The sequence below is a fragment of the Chinchilla lanigera genome, unplaced genomic scaffold, assembly GCF_000276665.1.
Source record: "Chinchilla lanigera isolate Chin_1 unplaced genomic scaffold, ChiLan1.0 scaffold00018, whole genome shotgun sequence".
Taxonomy (NCBI): Eukaryota; Metazoa; Chordata; class Mammalia; order Rodentia; family Chinchillidae; genus Chinchilla; species Chinchilla lanigera.
In genome coordinates, this window is record NW_004955419.1 from 13,917,466 (window position 1) to 13,937,166 (window position 19,701).

The following is a 19,701-nucleotide window of genomic DNA, read 5'->3' on the forward strand; positions in this document are numbered from 1 at the left end:
CACCCTGCGCCAGTCCTGGGAGGTTGCATTTGTGGGAACCAGGCCAGCTTTGGCATCAGGTGGGCCTGGGGCCTGGGCCCGCTTCAGCCCACTTGTAGGTAAGTGGTCCAGGTCCTGCCCTGGAATATAACTTTGGATCAGGCCTTTCCTCAATCTGCACCTCCTGCTGAGGGAAGAGGGGACAAAGATACAGAGGGGAGAGCCCAGCCTAGGGCTGCAGAGGGACACTTGAGTCCTATATCCTGTCAGTGTTTTCTTTTGTCCAAAGCCCTCCAAGAGCCTTGCCATCACCCCACCTGAGACTCTGGCCCCGTGCACCTCTACCAATCATCCCTGTACATCTGAAGGCTCAGCTAGAATATCAGGGTGTGGCAGGGCAGAGAAGCATTATTTGGTGAAGGTCACATAGTCAGCTGATGACCAAGCTAGGACTTAGTCCTGTAGCCAAAAGAGCACAGCCACCTAGAACGCAGGCTTGCAGCCTGTTTGGCTTTGGCTGAACCCTGTCTCTGCCACCTGCTACATCCGAGACCTTGGATAAGACACCTGACTGCTTCTGCCCCACACTCCTCTTCTGCAAAACGGAGGTGAGGGCAGGGAGAGACATGATGATCAGCGGAAGGAATGTGGCTCACACTTGGCACAGTTCAAGAGCAGCTTTCCTTAGCTGCCCAGTGCCTGTGGCCCAGAGTGGGCTGCAGGTAATGGCAAGAGAGAAACTTCTGGGCCCACAGCCTGACAACCAGCCCTCCCAGCCCCAGCCGCCTGCGAAGGCTCGAGACTAGGAACACACAGAAAGGGCCAAGAACAAGAACTAACACAGGCCTTTTATTTGCTCCTGAACTTGGCTACTGTGTGGTCTGTGGGTGCCATGCTTTCCCGGAGCTCCAGAGGGTCACCCCACCCAGGGGGTGCTGGATTTCTATGGAGGTCAGGCGGCAGCGCCCCTCCGGGTCTCATGAGTCCAGAAGGTCCCAGCTGCCCACCATTGGTGCCCGGGACCAGCAAATGCCCTGAAACTGAAGATGGTATCCACCTTCTCTGCGGGTGGCTTTTCACAAGGCATTGGTTAAGATATTGCACTTGTAAATTAGGAAAACTGATGAGGCAAGGGTTTCCTATTACAGGTCAACGTGCCAAGCATCCAACTACTGTTTAAATAAATAAAACTTAACAGTGGGGGTGTGAGCTACAAGCCCCAGCAGCCCCCAGGAGGACCCCAGTGCCCGAGCCTGGGCCTCCTGCCCCATCAGCCAGTTCTTTAAGGAACTTGGTCAACACAAAATCTCCGAATCTCCAAAGCAGGGAGCGGTAGCTCCATATCTGACTCAGCCAGGGCCCCTGACCTGCCAGGGCCTTCGGTCCCCCTCGTACCAGGGCAGTGGGGACCTGATGGGGTCAGTCTTTCTTCTCCTCCAGTGGCCTGGACCTCTCTGGTCCAGGCCTTGAATCCAAATATCCATCTGTCCGTCTGGAGACGCAGCCTCTGGGGGCTTGCTTGCCCCCTCCGTCGCAGGGGGGAGGGAGGCAGGTGGGCAGGGCCCATCCTGCTTGACGTGAATGCTGAGCTCTCCTCCGTTGGTCCCTAGAGTGGGGGACTCATCTTCTTCTGGTTAATGAGGTCCAGGTAGAGGTCAGAGCGGAGAAAGCGAGGGTACGAGTCCTTTTCCATGAGTCCAAAGATGCGCTTCTGTGCCAGGTCAAAGCAGCCCCGCGTGACGCTCTGCAGGTTGTCCCTGGTGTGTTCCCGTGTGTACGAGTCCAAGTTTACCTGTGGGGGCACACAAGGACGTGGTCAAGGGTGCCCATGAGGCTGAGCCAGGAGGCCAGGAGCTGGGATGTCAGGGGGCCACTCTAGCCTCCCCTCCTAGTCCCCTCTACACCACATCATAAAGGGCCCCCTGCTGTACAGGCCCTCAGGTCAGAGGACCCTAGTCCTGGTACAGTAGTCTGGGGTGGCCGAGTAAGCCTGAAAACACAGCTCTAAGGTCAGGCTGGCTGGGTTCAAATCCCAGCAGTGCCACACCTGGACGGCCTTCAGTAAATCATCCAAGTGCAACTATGCCTCAGTTGCCCTTTTACGGACTAGGAATGATAGTACATTCCTCAAAGACTTGTGAGAATTAAGCAAGGCATGCACATAAAGCCCTATGCATGCAGTGCTTGGCACGCAGTAAGCGCTCAAGAGATGTTAGCAATTATGATTAGGCTCTCTAAGACCCTCTCCCCATTTTTAAAATAAAGATAATATTCAAAGCTATTTCACAGGTTTCTGGGAGGAGCAAACATGACAGCACATATGTAAATGACTAAGCGAGTGCCTAGAACAGAGTAGTGCCTAGAAGGGGCTATTTTTATCATGAACCAGGCTCGCCCTCTTCCCTGGCCCCACCACCCTTAGGAGTCCCTCTGGCTTTTCCCCTTCCTGAGCTGCTGGCTATCCCCTTACAGCCAAGGGCCACTGGGTCATGGGTATCAGGCAGAAAACCCAGCCTAGAGCCCTACCTCTTTGCAAGACTGGATTGCAATGAATTCTGCAAAGATCTTCTTGGCCTTGGCCGCCATCTTGGACTGTGACTTGACCTTCTTGAAGTCCTCACATGCCAGCCAGAACTCCAGGTTCTCTTCACTGAACTCAGTGCGAAGGAAAGCCTGGAACACTGCTAATCCATCTGTGCGGAGAAGCCCAGAGCCCAGGTAAGAAGTGGGGCTGGCTGGAACTCCCAGCTTACCCTCCTGGGGCCTTGAGGATAGAAGTGCTAGGAGCTTAGTAAGAAGTCTCAGGAGCCTGGAGACACAGTCCTAGCCCTACCATTGCCACATTATGAAACTTGGCCATGTCTGTCCCCTATGTATGCCTCAGCATCCCCATTTGTAAAAGAGTGACCATCAATGCTGTCTACCAGAGCCCTGTGGTATCAGATGGGATCCTGCCCATGAGACTCAGGCACACTTGGCGCAGTATGAGTGAGCCCTCAGTACATGGGAATGTTTATTATTATTCTGGGAACATGCGTCTGAACACACAGGTCCCTACAGCTTTCCGCAGGCAGAGCCAACTCCCACAGGCTCGGAGTGGCTGGCAGGAGCCCGCTCCAAGGTCAAACCCTGGGCCTCGTTAGAGCCCAGCCTCTCCCCACAACAGGGACACCTGAGGGGGCCCAGGAGAGGGAAGGCACCTTCCCAGGGTGCCCTGGCCCGCATCAGGGGCCAAGCAGAGAGGGAGAAGGCAGGAGGGGAACAGAGCACCTGGGCCCACTCACATTTATGAAGCAGCAGCTTCTCCAAGGACTCGCTCCACTTGAGAGCTTCCTCTGAGGTGGGCCTGAGGGGTGAGGAAGGAACACAGGAGGGCTGTGAGGCTGGGGGCTGTGGAGGAGGCAGCACCGGTGGCCTTTGTCAGCTAACCTGGGTCCAGGCTGCGGCCAAGCAGGCTGGGAGCCCCCACCTCGCCCCGACCTGGCCTTACCCCCCAGGCCAGCTGTTCCCTCACCCCGGAGCAGACAAAACCCCTTCCCTGAACACCCGCTCAGCCCTGTTCCCCGGGAGCCAGGGAGCAAGTGCCTGCAGGATCCCAAGGTTGCCGCGGGACCTACTTGAATGACTTAATCATCTTGTCTGTCTTGCCCGCTGGCTGGGCTCCCGGCGATTCATTCCGTCTCCTAAAGATGGCCAGTTTGTTCTTCACATCCTTGGCTCTGGGGGCAGAAGCAGAGAGTGTTGATCAGCCTGGCACACAGGACCCATGCAAATTCAGGGTACCAGAGTGGTGGGCTGCAGCAGGGGCACCTACTCTTTCATCGTGTGCCGCCTCTGTAGGTTCCCGTTGCGTGTGAGGTACATGCCCCGGAGCATCTCTGTAGGGGCCCCCAGGACAGTCTGCAGGGAGCACCCCTTAGGCTCCCGCCCCCCACTCCGTATCCCAGGCTGCGGGTAGCCGCGGTGGCAACAGTGCAGCCTGCAGCTAAGCGAGCGCTGAGCAGGCTCACGCTGGAATCCTGGCTGGATGACTGGACTCCCAAGCACAAGCCCAGGCTGGGACTCAGACAGGAGGAGCCAGGAAATGGGAGGGACCAGGAGGGGGAGCAGGGAGGAAATATTCCTGCTGGCCAACCCTGAGAGGGAGCCCGTGAAAGGGGCTTGTGTCTGTAAGGGACAGCCACTGGGTCCGCCCCCAACAGGAAGCCAGACCCAGTTAATTGTGACCGGCCTTCCCGTTACCATGACATCGGGGAGACAGTGGGGGTGGGGACAAGTCAGCAAATTGCTGGGAGGGAAGGAAGAGGGAGGGAGGGAGGGAGGGAAGCTCTGCCCACCAGGGTGGCAGGGCTGGCTATTTTTAGCCAAGCACCATTTTTAGCTAGGCCACTCCTCTAGAAGGCCTCAGATTTCCTCACCCGGTGAAGCCAGTAGCAAGAAAAGAGTTAAATGCCTCCAGTTCTGGCTCGCTCCTTTGTCCCTTGTCCCCAGCACTGGGCATTTCCGGTCATTGGCATTGGATCCATGCATCCATGCATAAGCTAGAGGCCGAAAAAGTCTTGGTAGTTTTTAGCTTGAATAACTTCAGATGTACAACTCTTATAAACTTATAAAACACATCACTTGAAAGTTTTAATTTTTATGCATGTTTAGTTTTATGGTTTTTGAATAAATTTTTCATTTTCATTTTTGGTCTCCATCCTTCCAAAGACCCAAAATGCTGACTGAAACCAAAAATGAAAATGAAAAACTTATCACAATCACAGAGCTAAATGAGTGTAAAAGAAATTTGAATAACCAAACTTTCGAGCAAGTTTGTAGCATTTATACTTCAGAAGTTGTTCAAGCTTAAAATGGCACCAGGACCTGTAGGATGGCTTGTGTAATTAAGGGAAAAGACATGGGAATGGGTGATGGAGAGCCCAGGCTCTGTGGCCCACCAGCCTTGGGTTCCTGTCCACCAGCCCCAGCAGTCAGCAACTGAATGAACTTTCTCCAGCCCCCATCTCCAGTGATGTCAGTCAAGTTTCCAGTCTGTCCCACAGGGATGAAAACAGTACCTACCACCTAGATGGCTGGTGCAGGACTTAAGGAGAAAAGGCACATAAAGAAGCCTTAACTTAGCACTCAGGGCTAAGTGCTCGGGAAAAGGATACTGAGGGCCACAAATGTCCCAGGGTGGTGTGGGGTGCTGAGGCAGCTGTCCAGAGCCAGGAATCCTGATCTAGCAGGTTCCAAGCCAAAGAACTAAAGTGAAGGAGTCCACAGATCAGTAGGGGGCCTGCGAAGAGTCCTGGGGGACAGGGAACAAGGGCACACTGTTTCTGTCTGCTTGAGAGCCCTTCGTTCTGCCCACATGTAGCCAGGTAAGACACAGAAGCCCAGGGAAGGCCTTGTCTGAGCTCCAGCTTGCAGGCTACCTCAGTGTCCCTGGGCTCCTTGCCCGCTCTGTACCCACTGCGTGCCTCTGCGGCTGGAGGGGGCCATGGCTTCCCTCCCAGATGCACAGGTATGTATATCTGAGGCTTCAGAGTCAGCAGACCTAGTCTCAGATCCCAGCTCCACCACTTACTCGACACGCACGAGGAACTAACCTCTTTGCAGATTTATTTACTTGTTCGTAAAATCAGGATAAATTTAAAGGGAAATGGAAAATATAAATAGCAGCAACAATTCAATTGGATCGCGTACGCCATGCATGTAGAGCACAGCCCGGCACAGCCTTGGTGATTATTTTCATTCTTATCCCAGATGTTAGCAGTTAAGAGTGTGACCTTCAAACACTCAGCAGGTGGCAACCACTCTGAAAGGAGGCTACGGTGGCAGGGTGGGCCAGGGCAGCTCCAGCACCCTTGTGCCGCCCTCCACCGCCACACACCGCCCCAGCAGGAGCACCATCCGCAGCAACTCTGGCCATCCAAAACAGTGACCGAGGGCTGACGGTTGGAGCCAAGCGTTTAGCTTGTGTATTTCACCTTCTCTAGAAAGCGCAACTGTTCCTGGCTGCAGAGTAAGAGCCTCGGGTGGGGTGGGGTGGGGGTTACAGGGTAGTAGACCCAGCCAAGGTCAAGGCTAGAGGGGAGGATCACGGGATATACCTGGGAGACACCTGCCTTCTTCCTCAGCCCCATGCAGGCACGATGGTAGGAGCTGCTGAAACTGGAGGGGAGGTAGGGTCCCTCTGGGAAGTCTGTCTGCAGCCTTCTTCCCACTGCCTTCCCGAAGTCTCCAGGACCTCAGACCCCAGCACACAAGGAGACCTAAGAAATCTCCCACACACACCCCCGCAACACACACGCGCGCGCACACACACACACTTATTGGCACAGCTGGAAAGCCTTGTGGAGCATGGAATGGAGTAGCCAGGCCAGCAGCGCCCCCTCCTGGTAATGCCTGAGACGGCATTCAAGAGCCCCAGAGGAGAAAAAACGGAAGTCAGGGAACTGTCAGCCGCAGTGCTTTCTCGGGTCTCTCAAGGGTCCAGAGGGAGAACAAAAGCCTTGTCGCCATTTGGCTCAGATGCTGGGCATGGCTAGGGAAACCTGGACGGCTGCCTCTGGTCCACTGTGGCTTCCAGATACTGAACCAACACCTTGCTTGTCTCTGCGTGTGTTCAGGGCCACTGCACAGTACCAGCATCACGTAGGGCCTAGGTATCTGTTTGAGCTGGGAGTGGAGCCGGGACAGCCTTCTCCCCACCCGCACTCCCCAGAAAGGAGGCAAACCCTTGGGCAGAAGAGGAAGAGGGGTGCAGGGACCCTCCCCGACCATGGCAAGGAGGACCATGGATCTTCCCAACGTACAGGTTTTTGCTCTTTCGCTTCTGGGAGCCTTCATCGTCGTCCCCAACCACGTCGGCTCCACTCATCTGCAGAGAGAAGGCAGACACAGCTCAGTCTTTGTGTCCAGGGCTGCTGTCTGGCCAGAGCCTGCAGGACCAACAACTCCTTGCAGCCGGGTGGCCCCAGCCCCCAGTAGTCCTACCCCTGGCAGAACAGGTTGAGGGAGAGAAACCCCGGAGCTAGGAACAGCCCGTCTGTGCACACAGTGTGGCTGGCTTGGCACAGCCCCCAGCCTGAGACCTCCGCCTGGTGCGTGAACGAACCAGGTTTGCAGCGGAGAAGCCAGAGAGACTATACTCCTGACAGAAGCGTCACGGAGGCAGAACAGGGCTCCACTCGGGCTTCCGCTCTGTGACTTGGCTGATCGCTGCCCTCTCCTTGGTGTCGTTCCTTAATTTCTCAGACTGAGCTCATGATGATTAGCTCAGGATTCGGAGGTTCAGAGGAGACCTGGGATTGGTCAGCTGTGTGTAAGGTGAATCATTACACAGGCCTGACACCACATCTCTGGCCTTAAAGCTTTCCAAGGCCCCCTGGTGTCCGCAGGATAACATCCACTCTCTGTAACATGACAGGGCTCCCAAATGGGACCTGGGCAGAAAGCTCCACCCTAGCACCAGTTACACCTCCTTTGGCTGTTCTCCAGCCTGCCCCAATAACATCCTTGACCAGCCTCCAACCAGAGTGTCTTCCTCTACCGTCTCTTTCATCCTTTTGTGACTGTCCTACCTCCCTTTCCGCCTAAGACCCAGCTTCACGAAAACTTAGACCTAGACCTCAGCCAAGCAGCTCAAACGCCTCCTCCCCTTAGAAGCTCTCCCTGACCTTTAGAACAATTCTGTGCCCCTTCACTTCATTAAGATCTCACCACACCTGAAATGGCTTGTTCCAAATCTTCCTCTGTGGTTGGCTATGAGTTACCAGGAGAAAACCTTAGTCTTGCTTAGTAAGTCAGTGTGTCAAATGCATGGATGAATCAGAGCGAGGGGAAGGAGGCTAGGGATGATGAAGCCCTCGCTGCTTGATCCAGAGCCTTCAGCTTTATCCCAGTGTCCCGTTCAGCCCGCAGACACCACCCCTGTCATCGCCTTTCCTCTGCCTGCACTGTGCCCCCTGCCTGGGAGGCCCTCACCCTCCCACCTCCTGCTCTTCTGACTCCTTGCCAGACCTGCAGAGACACTGTGGGCTCCGGGTCACTAGGCTGGGCTGTCCTCTGGCTCCCTTTCCCTGCCTGCGCCTGAGCCTCTGCCCCCACCGAGGAGTAACAGTACTCTGACAGTGCTCCCCAGAGCAGAGCCCAATCTGTGTCCTAGAATCAGAATGGGATAGGCAGCTACCAGGTATGAATCACAGCCAGATTTCTCATGAGACCCAACATGGACTTCAGTTTCCTCGTAATGATGGGCTAAGCCTTAAAGTGCTCTCTGTGTTATATACAGCATAGCTAACATAGATGGACTACTGACTTCTATCACTTTACTGAAAGGAACAGTTAGTGATTACTTATGTGATCCATCTTGCACGTCTCTATTTGTTTTCCTGAGAAACCACTTTGAAGATATCAATAAGTAACACAACAACCATAGTTAATTTCCTACCACTGTGTCTGTAACTCTGTATTGTTTGTATTGTTCTTATGCTATTTTGTAAATGGATGTCTGTTTGTTAATATGTTTTCCTTCTTTTATTTTTAAAATAAATCTTAAAAATGCTCTCTGTTCTTCACTAGAGTTCAGATGTAAAATGCCCCCTACATCCTCATGTGCTCTTGGGAGGGGGGTTTTTGAAAGGTGATTCGACTACGGTGCTCACAGATGGCTTGCTGTTTGGAGGCAGGGTCTGGCAGAATGAGGGGGGTCACTGAGGGTGGTGGGGGTGACCTGGAAGGGTCTGTCTCCTTCCCTGGCTCCTCCCTTGACTCTGCTTTCTGCCCACGGTGTTGCCAGCGGCTCTCCTGTGCCACGCCCCTGTGCCACGCCCCTGTGCCATGCTGTCCTGCCACCCCAATATGGGCTGCAACCTCTACAGACCGTGAGCCACAACCAGCATCTCCTCCTTTAAGCTGCAAGAAGCTTAGTGCAGGGGGCTGGCGTCCTCCCTGACAGCCTCTGTCATGTGTTGTATCTCAGCAACGAGGAAAGTGACTAAAGCACTAGCCCTTCTGGCCTCTATGCAATGCCCACTTGAGGATGGATGGGTGGATTTTACCTTCATTTATGGAGCTTGCCCTGGAGGCCAAACCCTAGAATGGGCATAAGTTACATACTATCCCATTCGTCTTCATAATGAGTCCAGAAAGTTAAACAGAGGCTCTGAGTCACTTGCCAAAGGATACTTTGCATGTAAGTGACAGAGCTAGAACCAGTCTGTCTGAATTCAAGGCTGTGTTTCTCCACCAGAGGACGCTGCTACTCCAACACTAGGACAGGACACATTTCTAATGCTTCTAGTGACAGACTCGGGGGAAACATTGTCTCCTTCCTGAGACTGCCTCCCCACTAGCCGTAAACACGTGTGTACGTGCTCACAGAAGCACACGCCCATGTGGTGTGTAACTTAGGGCTGGGTTTTGGAGCCAGGCCTGGACATAAGTCCTGCTTCCCAGCCTCTCAGCTTCAGTTTCTTAGTGACAGCAGAGGCCTGGTGACGGCCACTCCATGTAGCGGGTGACCGATTCACCAGGTTGAAGTCTGGGTTCTCACGACCCAGTCCCTGGACAAGCTGTGTTCTCAGTAGCTCAGTGGCCCTGTGAGTGGCACCGCGGTCACTCCAGCACACACACACACACACTCACAGGCTACAATCACACGGGCCTGGCTCAGCAGAAGCCCCCACCCGTGGGAAAGGGCCCACTGCACTGGGCTTCCTCCCATTCTAACCTCAGCTTCCGCACTTTATCAGCCCCACACAATGGGCTTGGGGACCACTCCTACCCCAGCCACCACCCCCAGCCTCCGCGCTGCTGGGAAATGGGCTCTTCCTTCCACCGCTGGGAGGGGATCGTCTTCAGCAGAGATGGGCCCAGTGAAGCAGCCTGACGGAGGGCTGAGCCGCTCTGGCCTTGGGAGCCCGCCCCCAGGCAGCCAGAGGATCTATGCACCAAGCAGGGTCTGCAGGCCAGGAGGAGCAGCCACTGAGCCAGGAAGACAGAGGTCTGAGTCCTCCTCTAGGCATTCCCCAAATCCACTGGGAGGTGGTGGCCTTGGGCCTTGGAAGGGGTCACAGTGGCTCCCTAAATCTTCCTCCAGCTGCGGTGGGGCCTGCTTCTTCACTACCTCCTACTGCCCTGCTGAAAGGCACGGAGATAGAAACCCCCGACCACCCAGCATCCCTCTGTGCACTCGGGCAGGGCCCCGTGGGGCCTGCCCCACCCCACCTAGCCACCTCCAGGGCCTGGCAGCTGGCAGCCTCTTGGAATAATAATTATACTTCTTCCCATCATTAGAACTGTAATTACAGTAGTGATTAAGAGTGTTGATTCAAAATTGCCCAGATCCGAATCCTAGCTCAAGCACGTATTAACTAACTGACCTTAGTTCAGATCTACCCCTCTCTGCGGCTCAGTTTCTTTATTGGTAAATGAGGGTGGAAACTGGACTTGCCTTACAGGGCTATTGTGAGGAGTAAGCAAGCGAGCTCGCGGGAAGGGCTCTGTTAGTATCAGCTGGGGTAGGTTTGGCTCATATGTATTAAGCGCTTGCTATGTGCCAGGCATTGTGCATCTAGTGCTTTCTCATTTTGATTCCTGCACCAAGGTGTATTTGCTGTTCTTTCTCCAAGTTTACAGCTGAGGAAACTGAGGCCAGAGCATTTGCTAACTTGCCTGGGCTCCCCAAGTTGGCGAGTAGCAGAGAACTTGGGGTCTGGCTCCAGAGCCAAGTGCTGGGTGGGGGCTCCTCTGTGAGCGGGATCCCAGCCGCTTCTCGTCTTGGTCCTGGTCTGAGTTGTCGAGCTCCCTGGCTGGGCCCCACGCTGGGCCCCATGTGACCATGTGGAGACAGTGGATCTAAACTCTATTTATTTGTTTAGACCTGGGAAACAATTCTTCTTTAGACCATTTGAAAGTAGGAGCCTTGCAAGTGTTATCACATCCGGGAGCTGGAAGGCACTGTGGGGTCTTCTTGCCTGACCTCCAGCCGAGGCGGGAAGCTTAGTGCCGTGGGCTGGCATCCTCCCTGACAGCCTCTGCCCAAGCCAGGGCCCTGCTGGGAGGGAGGAAGGAAGCCGGGGTAGGGCCACCGCCTTCTCCTCACTGGCAAAGAATGGCTTGTGACCCCGAGCTGAGCCAGACCAGGCGGGGTGTGATTTAATGGCAGTGTCTTGGGCTCTAGACACAGAATTTATCCAGTGGAGCTCCTCTTGGCACTCCAGGAAAAGGGCAGATACAGGCCTCTGGATCTGCTCTGCTGGGCATCTGGGGGTCTAGCAGCAGGGGGCGCCATGAGCCAACTCAACCACAAAGAGGGAAAAATAACCCACTGGGTTACAACGAGGATCTTCTCTCTGGACCTCCGCAGGCCCATCTGTTGGACAGTTGTGGTCACACAGACCATCCCTGAGATCAATCGGATTCCAACACTCCTGCTCACAGTGGAAACCACTGAGGACATACAAGGGCAGGATGACAGGAAGCGGGGAAGAGGGGACAGCAGGGACTGAGTGTCCCCTGTAGCAGGCAGCATGCACGCCCGGCAGCCACAGCTCATTCAGGCAGCAGCACACATGCCCATCTCAGTTCTTCCGGCCTGCCTGGGTCTCACCTGGACCAGATCACTGCCCCGGGCACAGAGCTTGTAATGCCCCCAGCACAGATTTTTTTTTAAAGTGGACAAAGAAAAGGTACAGATTTTTACACACTGCTACCTGAATTACCTGAATCCTTAGGACACACCCAAGAAGACCTGGCATTCCCATACTTTATAAGAGAAAATGAGCTCAGAGAAAGAAGCTACTTGGCCAAGGCCTCAGAGCCAGGAAGGAGGAGGCAGGGCTGAGACTTGAACCTGGATCTACCTGGATCAACAACCTGAAGACTTCACCTATTGTCTGGCACTGCCTGGGAATAGTGGCCCATCGCTGACCCTCCCAGTTCGGCCAGGCTCAAGCCAGGACAGCGGAAGCATGGGAGAATACGCCGCCCACCTCCATCCCACCTGCCCCCACCCCAGCCCCTCATCAGCATGAGATGCATGGGCCTGGGGCAGTCACAGGGGACTAGACAAGGTGAGGTCATGTCTGGCAGCAACATGACTGGCTATGCAGCCTGGGACAAAACAGCCTCAGCCCTGCTGAGAGGAGAACTAGTCCCACCACACAGCACTGCCGTGAAGGTCAGAGAGGGATGGGTGGTGCTTCGAGGGGCCACAGCTGTCACCACTCTTGTTCCTGCTGACCTCCACTTCCTCTCCGCCTCTCCCACAGTAACATGAAACAGCCCCTATGTGCTGAGTGCAAGAAGGGCCCTAAATATCTGGATCAAGCTATTTCACCCTGCCAACAACCCTCAGCAGAAGGTATTAGTACCCTACCCACTTCCTCAGTGAGGAAACTGAGGCTCGGACAGGGCAGGGATTAGCCCAAGGCTTGCCACGAAGGGGGCGTGGTGTCAGGCCAGATGCTCATCCAGTGCAGGCTTCATGGCCTCTTGCCCAGGATGGGTTCCTTACTGAAGCTGGTGGAGTGGAGGGAGCAGGGTGGAGATGATGAAGGATTCAAGGGCCAGTAAGTGGAAGTCACATGGGAGGGCGGCCACCACAGGGCTGGGGGCGCTCTCTGCAGCCCCTACCAGCACAGTCCCGGAAGCTCAAGAAAAGTGATCAGAGGCCAAAGGGAGTGGCAGCAAAGAGGATGCCAGTGGGAATCTGGGAACCCAAAGGAAGAAGCTGAGGCAGGAGAGAGCTGGCCCAGGCCTGCTGGACTCCCAGGCAGAAATGTGTGTTCCAAAATAGGAGCTGAGTCAAGAGAGCTGGGGAACTAGATGTGTACGCATGATTGTGCTCAGATTTATCAGAATATAAATATTTGTTTTGGAGCAAGGGTGACAGAGGAATAGAACGGGAAGGGAAGGGTCTGGCAGGGTATCGGGGTTGGAAGGCCCAAGGCAGGTGGTGGGTCTTTGATCCTTAGCTGCCTTGTAGAGCGAGACGGCCAGGCCTGACATGGTTCAGCCTGAGGCCCCACCTCTCCTGTAGCAGCTGCCCCCAGAAGCGGCCTGTGATGGTAACATTCCAGCCCAGGAGGGCATCACGATCCCTGGAGGGCCTGCTTGAAAAGCTGAGCCTGGCCACAACTCCTGGAAATTTTGATTCCAGAGCCTATGGCTGGGGACTAGAAATCACGCATGAATAACTTCCTCCTGGTGATTTTGGAGCACAGTTAAGTTTTGAGAACTACACATGCTTACAGATGAGGAAACTAAGAGCCAGTCCCAAGTCCTCAGGGATTTTGTTCCACCTCAGTGCCCTTTCTGGAGGTCCCCACCCCGTGCTTCCAGCCTGACCACCTTGCCGCAGAAGATATCTTCACAAATGCCAAGTCTGCCTTAGTGCTAGTGTCTAAGAAGCTAAGAGGGCTTCAAAGGCCCTGTCCCAACTCAGTGGGGAAGTGTGCCGGAATCCATTAGTGATGTCTGCTGTGGGTGTGGAGCGAGGAGTGGCAGTATGCATGCCCTGCACTGCCCTTTAGGGATCCCCTGCTCTAGCCAAAGAAAGCCTGCCCCTTCCTCTGATTATTCTAGACCTGTTTGACCTTTCAGGCCAGGCTGGAGCATCTTTCTCCAAATGCTTTGCCCCAGGCCTGGGTCTCTTCTGAACTTCTTCCAGGCCTCTGAGGGTCAGCTCCGCTGGACCCTGACCACCCCCTCACTGAGCCACACCCACTTGTCACAATAACACCTCACCCTGTGATTGCACTTCAAGAGCAGGACGGGCACCAGGGGCCCATGAGGCCTTGCCAATGTCATTCACGTCCTTGGACCCCAGCCTCTTCTGGTTCATCCTTCCCACCCTGGGACTCAAGTGCTTTTGACCCCTACTTTCCAGGGAAAGAAAGTGAGGCTCTGAGGAGCTAGACCTTGCCCAAAGCCACACAGCAAGTAACAGACAGAGCCCAGGGTCAAGCTGGATGGTGGGCTTCAAGCCCGTGACTGTCTGCTCCTTCTTAGACTGTGCTCCCAGCCCACACAGATAACTCATTCCTCACATCACTGTGGGCCCTGCTGTGACACTAAGCACAGGGCCTGCACACACAGAAAACCCATAAATACTTACTTACCTATGTAGAAACATTTGTTTAGACAGCATAGTACTTATAAGCTCGAGATTCCTGGAACCAGAATCTAATTCTGGCTTAGACACCACAAACTGTGTACTTGGAAAAGTCAGATAACATCTCTGCGCCTCAAGTTTCCTCATTTGTAAAATGGGCACAAAAATACCATCACTTCATAGGATTGTTTTGAGAATTAATGAGTTAATGCAAACTGCTTAGAATAATACCAGCACAAGCTGGGCGTGGTGGGGCACACCTGTAATCTCAGCACTCGGGAGGCTGAGGCAGGAGGATCAGTCATTGCAAGTTCAAGACCAACCTGGGCTACAAAGTGAGCTCAAGGCCAGCCTGAACTGCATAGCGAGACCCTGTCTCAAAAAAAAAAAAAGATTAATACCAGCACAGGATAAATATGTGCTCTTTGTGGCTGTTGGCTGTAGATTTCTAGTTCAGCTAGGGCTGGAGCAGATCTAAATTGTAACTCTTTATTTCTTCAGCTATTATCTCAGATATTTTAACTGCAGATATTCAATGTCCTGGGCTAGGCCAAACCTGCCCTGCCTTCTCTGGGGACAAGAGGACAATGAAGCTGTAGAAACCCAGGATCCAAAGTCTGGGAGTCACAGTGTGTCTAGACTGCCTTCCTGCTCCCTCCGGCCTTGGTTTTGTCTTCTGTCTCACGGGCAAGAGGCTCAGGGGGAGGCTTACAGAAGGGCACGGGGGATGGGGCTGCATTCCTCCCCTTCCCATGAGCCTGCCTTCCTCCAACGTCACCCTCTTACCTTCCTGTGTCCTGTGAAGAAGAGGGAAAGGTGGTGCATGGAGCCGCCATTGCGGCCCAGCTCTTTCTTGAGGGTGCGGGGTGAAGGTATGGCCCAGCTGGACGAGGCGCCCTCACCATCGGAGCAATGCAGGGTGGTGTCGGAGGAGAAGCAGGGCCCTCGGGCCTCCTGCAGCAGGCTGCCCTCGCTGTGCGTCCGGCGCCGCAGAGAGTTCTGCACCCGCAGCGAGAGGCCCCCCTCGCCCCCCTGGCCCGTCTCGATCATGCTGCTGCGCTTCGCCTCACTGCGCTCTCCGTAGTTGTCATCGCTCGTGTCCTCATCCTCCTCTTCCTCCTCCTCCTCCTCCGCCTCCTCTGCCCCCTCTGCCTCCTCCTCATCTCCCGAGCTGCCCCCCTGGGCCCCTGCCTGCTGGCTGTAGGTGCTATCCAGCCGGACCTCAGGGATCACAAAGGCAGGTCTGGAGGCGGCAGGCAGGGACTCGGTGGCTGCCGCTAGGTCCCCAGAGCGCGAGGTCTCCTCAGCAAGGGCCTCAGCAGGCAGGGAGCCCTGGCTGGGAGGCAGGTCTTCACAGGGTACAGGGGCTTGAGCAGGGGGCTCTGTGACCGCAGGGAGGTCTTCGCCAACAGGAGGATCCTGGTGAGGAGTGGGTTCGTGACCAGCAGGAAGGTCCTGGCAAGGTGGGAGTTCTGAGGTTGGAGGGGGTCCCTGGCCTGGTGGGGAGTCTTCCCTTGGCGGGGCTTCTGAGCCTGCAGGGGGTTCTTGGCCACAAGGTGAGTCTTTACTGGACAAAGGTTCTTGGCCAGAAGCAGGTTCCTGCCCCGAAGAGGAATCCTGGTTGGGTGGAAGCTCTTGTCCCGGAGGCAGCTCCTGCCCAGGAGCGCAGTCCTTGCTGGGTGGGGGGTCCTCAGCACTCGGCCCCTTCCCTTCCGCCAAGGGCATCTCTCTCTTCTCATCTGCCTCTGTCTCAAACATCTGGAAAGCAGAAAAAATATAAGGAAGGTTCAGCAGAGGAGGCTACAAGAGGCCAAAGAGGGTGCACGAACCCACGTCACAGAGGCTGGCACCAAATCAGGCAGCAGCCTGAACCCCGCAGCCCACAATAAAAAGTCCAAGGGCCAGATGGAAAGCTGAGAGCCTTCTTGGCTCAGCTCACTAAGATCCCACCATCTCCCTTCTCGGAGCTTCCTCTCCCTCCAAAGCATGGCTGGTCACCTGAGGGAGAGGAGGAGAGGTAACCACCACGTGTCTGGCTCCCGCTGGGTGATAGGCGCCATGCCAGCCTCAATCCCCTCTCTTACCCGATCTGCCTCACTGCATCCTTATCCTCATTTTACACACACACACAAAAACGAAAACAGGGGCACCACTGCGCTGAGAGTAAAGGAAAAGCTAGGCACTCTCTGCCTTTATGGACCAGAACCAAAATAAGCCCCTACATCAGAGCGGTCACCGAGTGGCAGAATCCTCAGCGTAGCCAGAGAACCAAAGTTTAAAAAAATCTGAGTGAGTCATTCCAACAAGAATTCACTCTAAATGTTAAGTGTCTTTTTGAAATCAGTAAACTGGAAAGAAACCAGAACCGTAAAATCCTGCCCACACCTGGGCTAACCAGATGTCACAGACACACAGACCACCACCAAGGCGCCAGGGATCACCCACCCAGTGACTTTTCAACCGTTTGAAGGAATCTTAGGGATTACACACACACACACACACACACACACACACACACACACACACACACACACTTTCCTGCCTCACACACAACCCAAGGGACCCTCAGGGTTTTGCTAGGTAGATTTGATTTGCAAATGAAGAAACAGTTCCCTTGATGAGAGTCTGAAAAGCATCTATCTTATAAGGAAGTTGTGGCCCTGACAATGTCAGTGTCCAGGGGGCCTCAGACACATGGGGAAGCAGCTCTCAGCCCTGATCTAGGCTCCTCTCCACACTCAGGGGCCTGGAATGCTCAAGCTAGAACTATTTAGAGCCCAGATGAGCCACAGCCACCTACAGCCAATGAAAGAGGAAGACACAACACCTACGCTGGAAATAGGTGCAGGAACACATTCCCCCATGGTGGGTACCCACAGAACTTCGTTGCATGCTCTAGTTCTAGAGACCGTGAATGCCCATTTGACGGATGACAAAACTAGAAAACTGAACCCAGAGTGCAATGACTTATCCACTGCTGCGCAGTTGCTCTGAGACCCAAAGGCCATGCCCTGTGCTGAGAAGCTGAGAAGTCGGGGAAGCTGTGGGGGGGGTGTGAAGCCCACGCAGGCCTTCCCAGCTGCGAACAAGTGATCCCAGCACACATGGCTCAGGGTAGCTGCACACATACCTTATCAAGGGTCACACTCTGCGAGCAACAGAGCAGATGTGAAAGCACAGTGTGGGAAGAGTCACTGCCTGAGCATGAAAGCAAAAGGGGCCCCATCCAGTGGAGAGCAAGGGGAAGCCTTAGAGGATTGTAGGATGACCTGGCTGGGTCAGAGATCACACACCTTAGGCTCTGGTTCTAGGGCTACTGGCTCCATAGCCTTCTTGCCCCGGGAATGCTGCCTGCAGCTGGGAGGTGACTGCTCAGGGACCCCTTAGACCTCACAGCCTTAGACTACGAAACATCAGTGATCAAAAATCCCCATTGCATAGACAGGGAGGCTGAGGTCTAGAGAGGGCCACAGGACAACCTAGAATCACACAGCAGGATCGGATAGAACCAATCACTAACCTGGGCCTCTGAGTCTCCGCCTGTGAATGGATAACTAACCAATGTGCCCACGTGCCAAACCAGGTGAAGAGACTATAACAAGTATAAAGCTCTTAACGGAGACGATGATAGGAGATGGTAGCTGCTCCTAAAAGTGGATCTAGAGAGGAATTCTGAACTCAAGGATCTCACACAAAGGTTCATCTTCCCTGGGAACTCCTGAAAGTAAACTCTGCCCAATGCCGCCAATCAGCGTTGGCCACTGTGAAACCAGAGCGCTCAATCCAGAATTGCTGGAAAGTAAGCCCTGCGCTTAGCACATCAGGCTGTTCCCAGGTGGACACGGCTCTCCACTGGACAGGCAAGAAGATTAAAGGCCCGGCCTGGCTGCACAGGCACTCCGTGACTTGCCCAAGGCCGACCAGCGTAACTCAGGGCTGGAAGAGGCCCAGAACCCAGGCTTCTGGCTCTGTCCCTCCAAAGCCAATTTCTGATCTAAGCCTTAGTCCTCAGCCCATCACCCACTCACCAGGGAGCATCTCCACCTGGAAAAATACACGGTCCCCAGTCAGCTCCCCTGAACACATCTATACCATCTTCCCACGCACACAACTGCCTCTCTAGTCCTTGGAGAAAGATGGAGGTAGCAGCAACCCCAGGTGTCCCTGGGGCCTGACACAGTGTGACACTAGGAGAGGAACAGGCTGATTTCCTCTCCCGGGGGGCGGGGTGGGGGCAGGCCTGTCCCAAGTGTGCCTGCCTGCGGAGTCCACCCGGTATCCTGGGGAAAGTGCAATGACAAGCCCCAAACCAGAAATGCAAGTCAGCCTGCCTCTGACAACCCGACCTAGACTGGGCCAAACCAAACAAAGCCAAGAGGGGAAGTGCCACTGGGCAGAGGTGCCTATCTCCAGAGGACCCAACCAAGGGACTGGGACTGCCAAGAAACCACCCAGAGTGCCCAGCAGTTATACGCTTTGTGCCCCAGTCAGTCCCATCCTTGTAGGACCACTTTTGCCCTTTGCAAATCTGGTCAAGCCTCTGAAGCTCAGGAGCCTCTGTCTCTCATCGGGAACAGAGCCCAGGGACATTGTGTGGGACTCACGGGCTCTGGCTGGTCTCCCAGAGTGCCTGGAAGTGTTAGATACGACGGTGGTTACTAGTAGTCTCATCTTATCTTAGAGGGGGGTAAGCTGAGCGCCTAGAGTGTAAGGGAATACCGAAGAAGTCAAAGACTCACATGCAAGATTAAGACTGATCTCCTGTCCAAGGCCTCTTACACACACATTTGGGGCCCTCAGGATCCAGACAGAGGGGAAACAGCCAGCCGCAAATTGGAAGTAGAACAGACGCTTTGCAGACAAAACCAAAGGTTCATTGTCCCTTGCCACGCTCCCCATTAGCACCTGTGTGAGCCTCAGCCATGGTGGGTAGATTGGGTCAGGACAGCATTCCTGGGAGAATTGGGGAAGGAATGGCTTAAGGAGTGCTACGGGGCAGCTGCGGGAGATCTGAGCGCCCCAAGGGTGAACAGTGGCAAGCACAGGAGAGAATTAAGGCAGGAGAGGAGACAAAAATGAGGGCAAGGTCTCAGAATGAATGGCAGGTGTGACTTGTCTGTCACCAGCAAATGACAGCGACAGAGCTGTCTGCGTCAAACCTGCTCAGGGCAGTGCCAGCAGGATGTGGGGGCAGGGCACACGTGCATTCATTCACTCATTCTCTGGGCATAGAGTAAGTACTGAGGGACAGAAGGGAATGAGTCAGGCACAGTCTCTGCCCTCAGTGAAGCAGAAAACAGAGGCTAGAAATGGTGTTTAAGGAGTGTGCTGAGCACACTGAAGGAGGAAGTGCAGGCAGCTGGGGACACCCACTTCTGTTGCAGCAGGTTGTGGTGACAAGAATCCAGCCGGAGAGCCCGGCCAGAGGCCAGCCTGCTCACCCAGGGCCTTCAAGTCCAGAGCGCCGGCCAGTGCAGCCCCGCCCTCCCGAGGGGCCTGTATCTCTCCATCCATCACTTGCTTGGCTTGGCTGGACCGGGGTTAATTCCGCCCATGTCTTGCCTGCTAGCAACACACAGGAAATGAACCAGGCCCTCTAAACAGCACCACTGTTT

At 54.7% G+C, this 19,701-nt stretch overlaps 1 protein-coding gene across 8 annotated transcripts in view; it reads right to left on the bottom strand.

Moving 5' to 3' along the window:
• Nucleotides 1-808: 808 nt before the first annotated feature.
• Rgs3 (regulator of G-protein signaling 3) overlaps nt 809-19,701 on the bottom strand; it is a 123,817-nt gene continuing 104,924 nt past the window's right edge. For 7 of the 8 annotated variants that reach the window (XM_013513122.1, XM_005382663.2, XM_005382665.2 and 4 more), the window contains 6 exons: nt 14,873-15,844; nt 6,783-6,847; nt 3,597-3,698; nt 3,264-3,325; nt 2,506-2,672; nt 809-1,771 (listed from right to left, as the gene is read on the bottom strand). In XM_013513122.1, the coding sequence (XP_013368576.1) occupies nt 1,586-1,771; nt 2,506-2,672; nt 3,264-3,325; nt 3,597-3,698; nt 6,783-6,847; nt 14,873-15,844 (1,554 nt within the window). In that variant the 3' untranslated portion in view covers nt 809-1,585. Of the gene's footprint in view, nt 1,772-2,505; nt 2,673-3,263; nt 3,326-3,596; nt 3,699-3,793; nt 4,649-6,782; nt 6,848-14,872; nt 15,845-19,701 lie in introns of those variants that run through there. The other variant, XM_013513124.1, reaches the window with a different exon arrangement.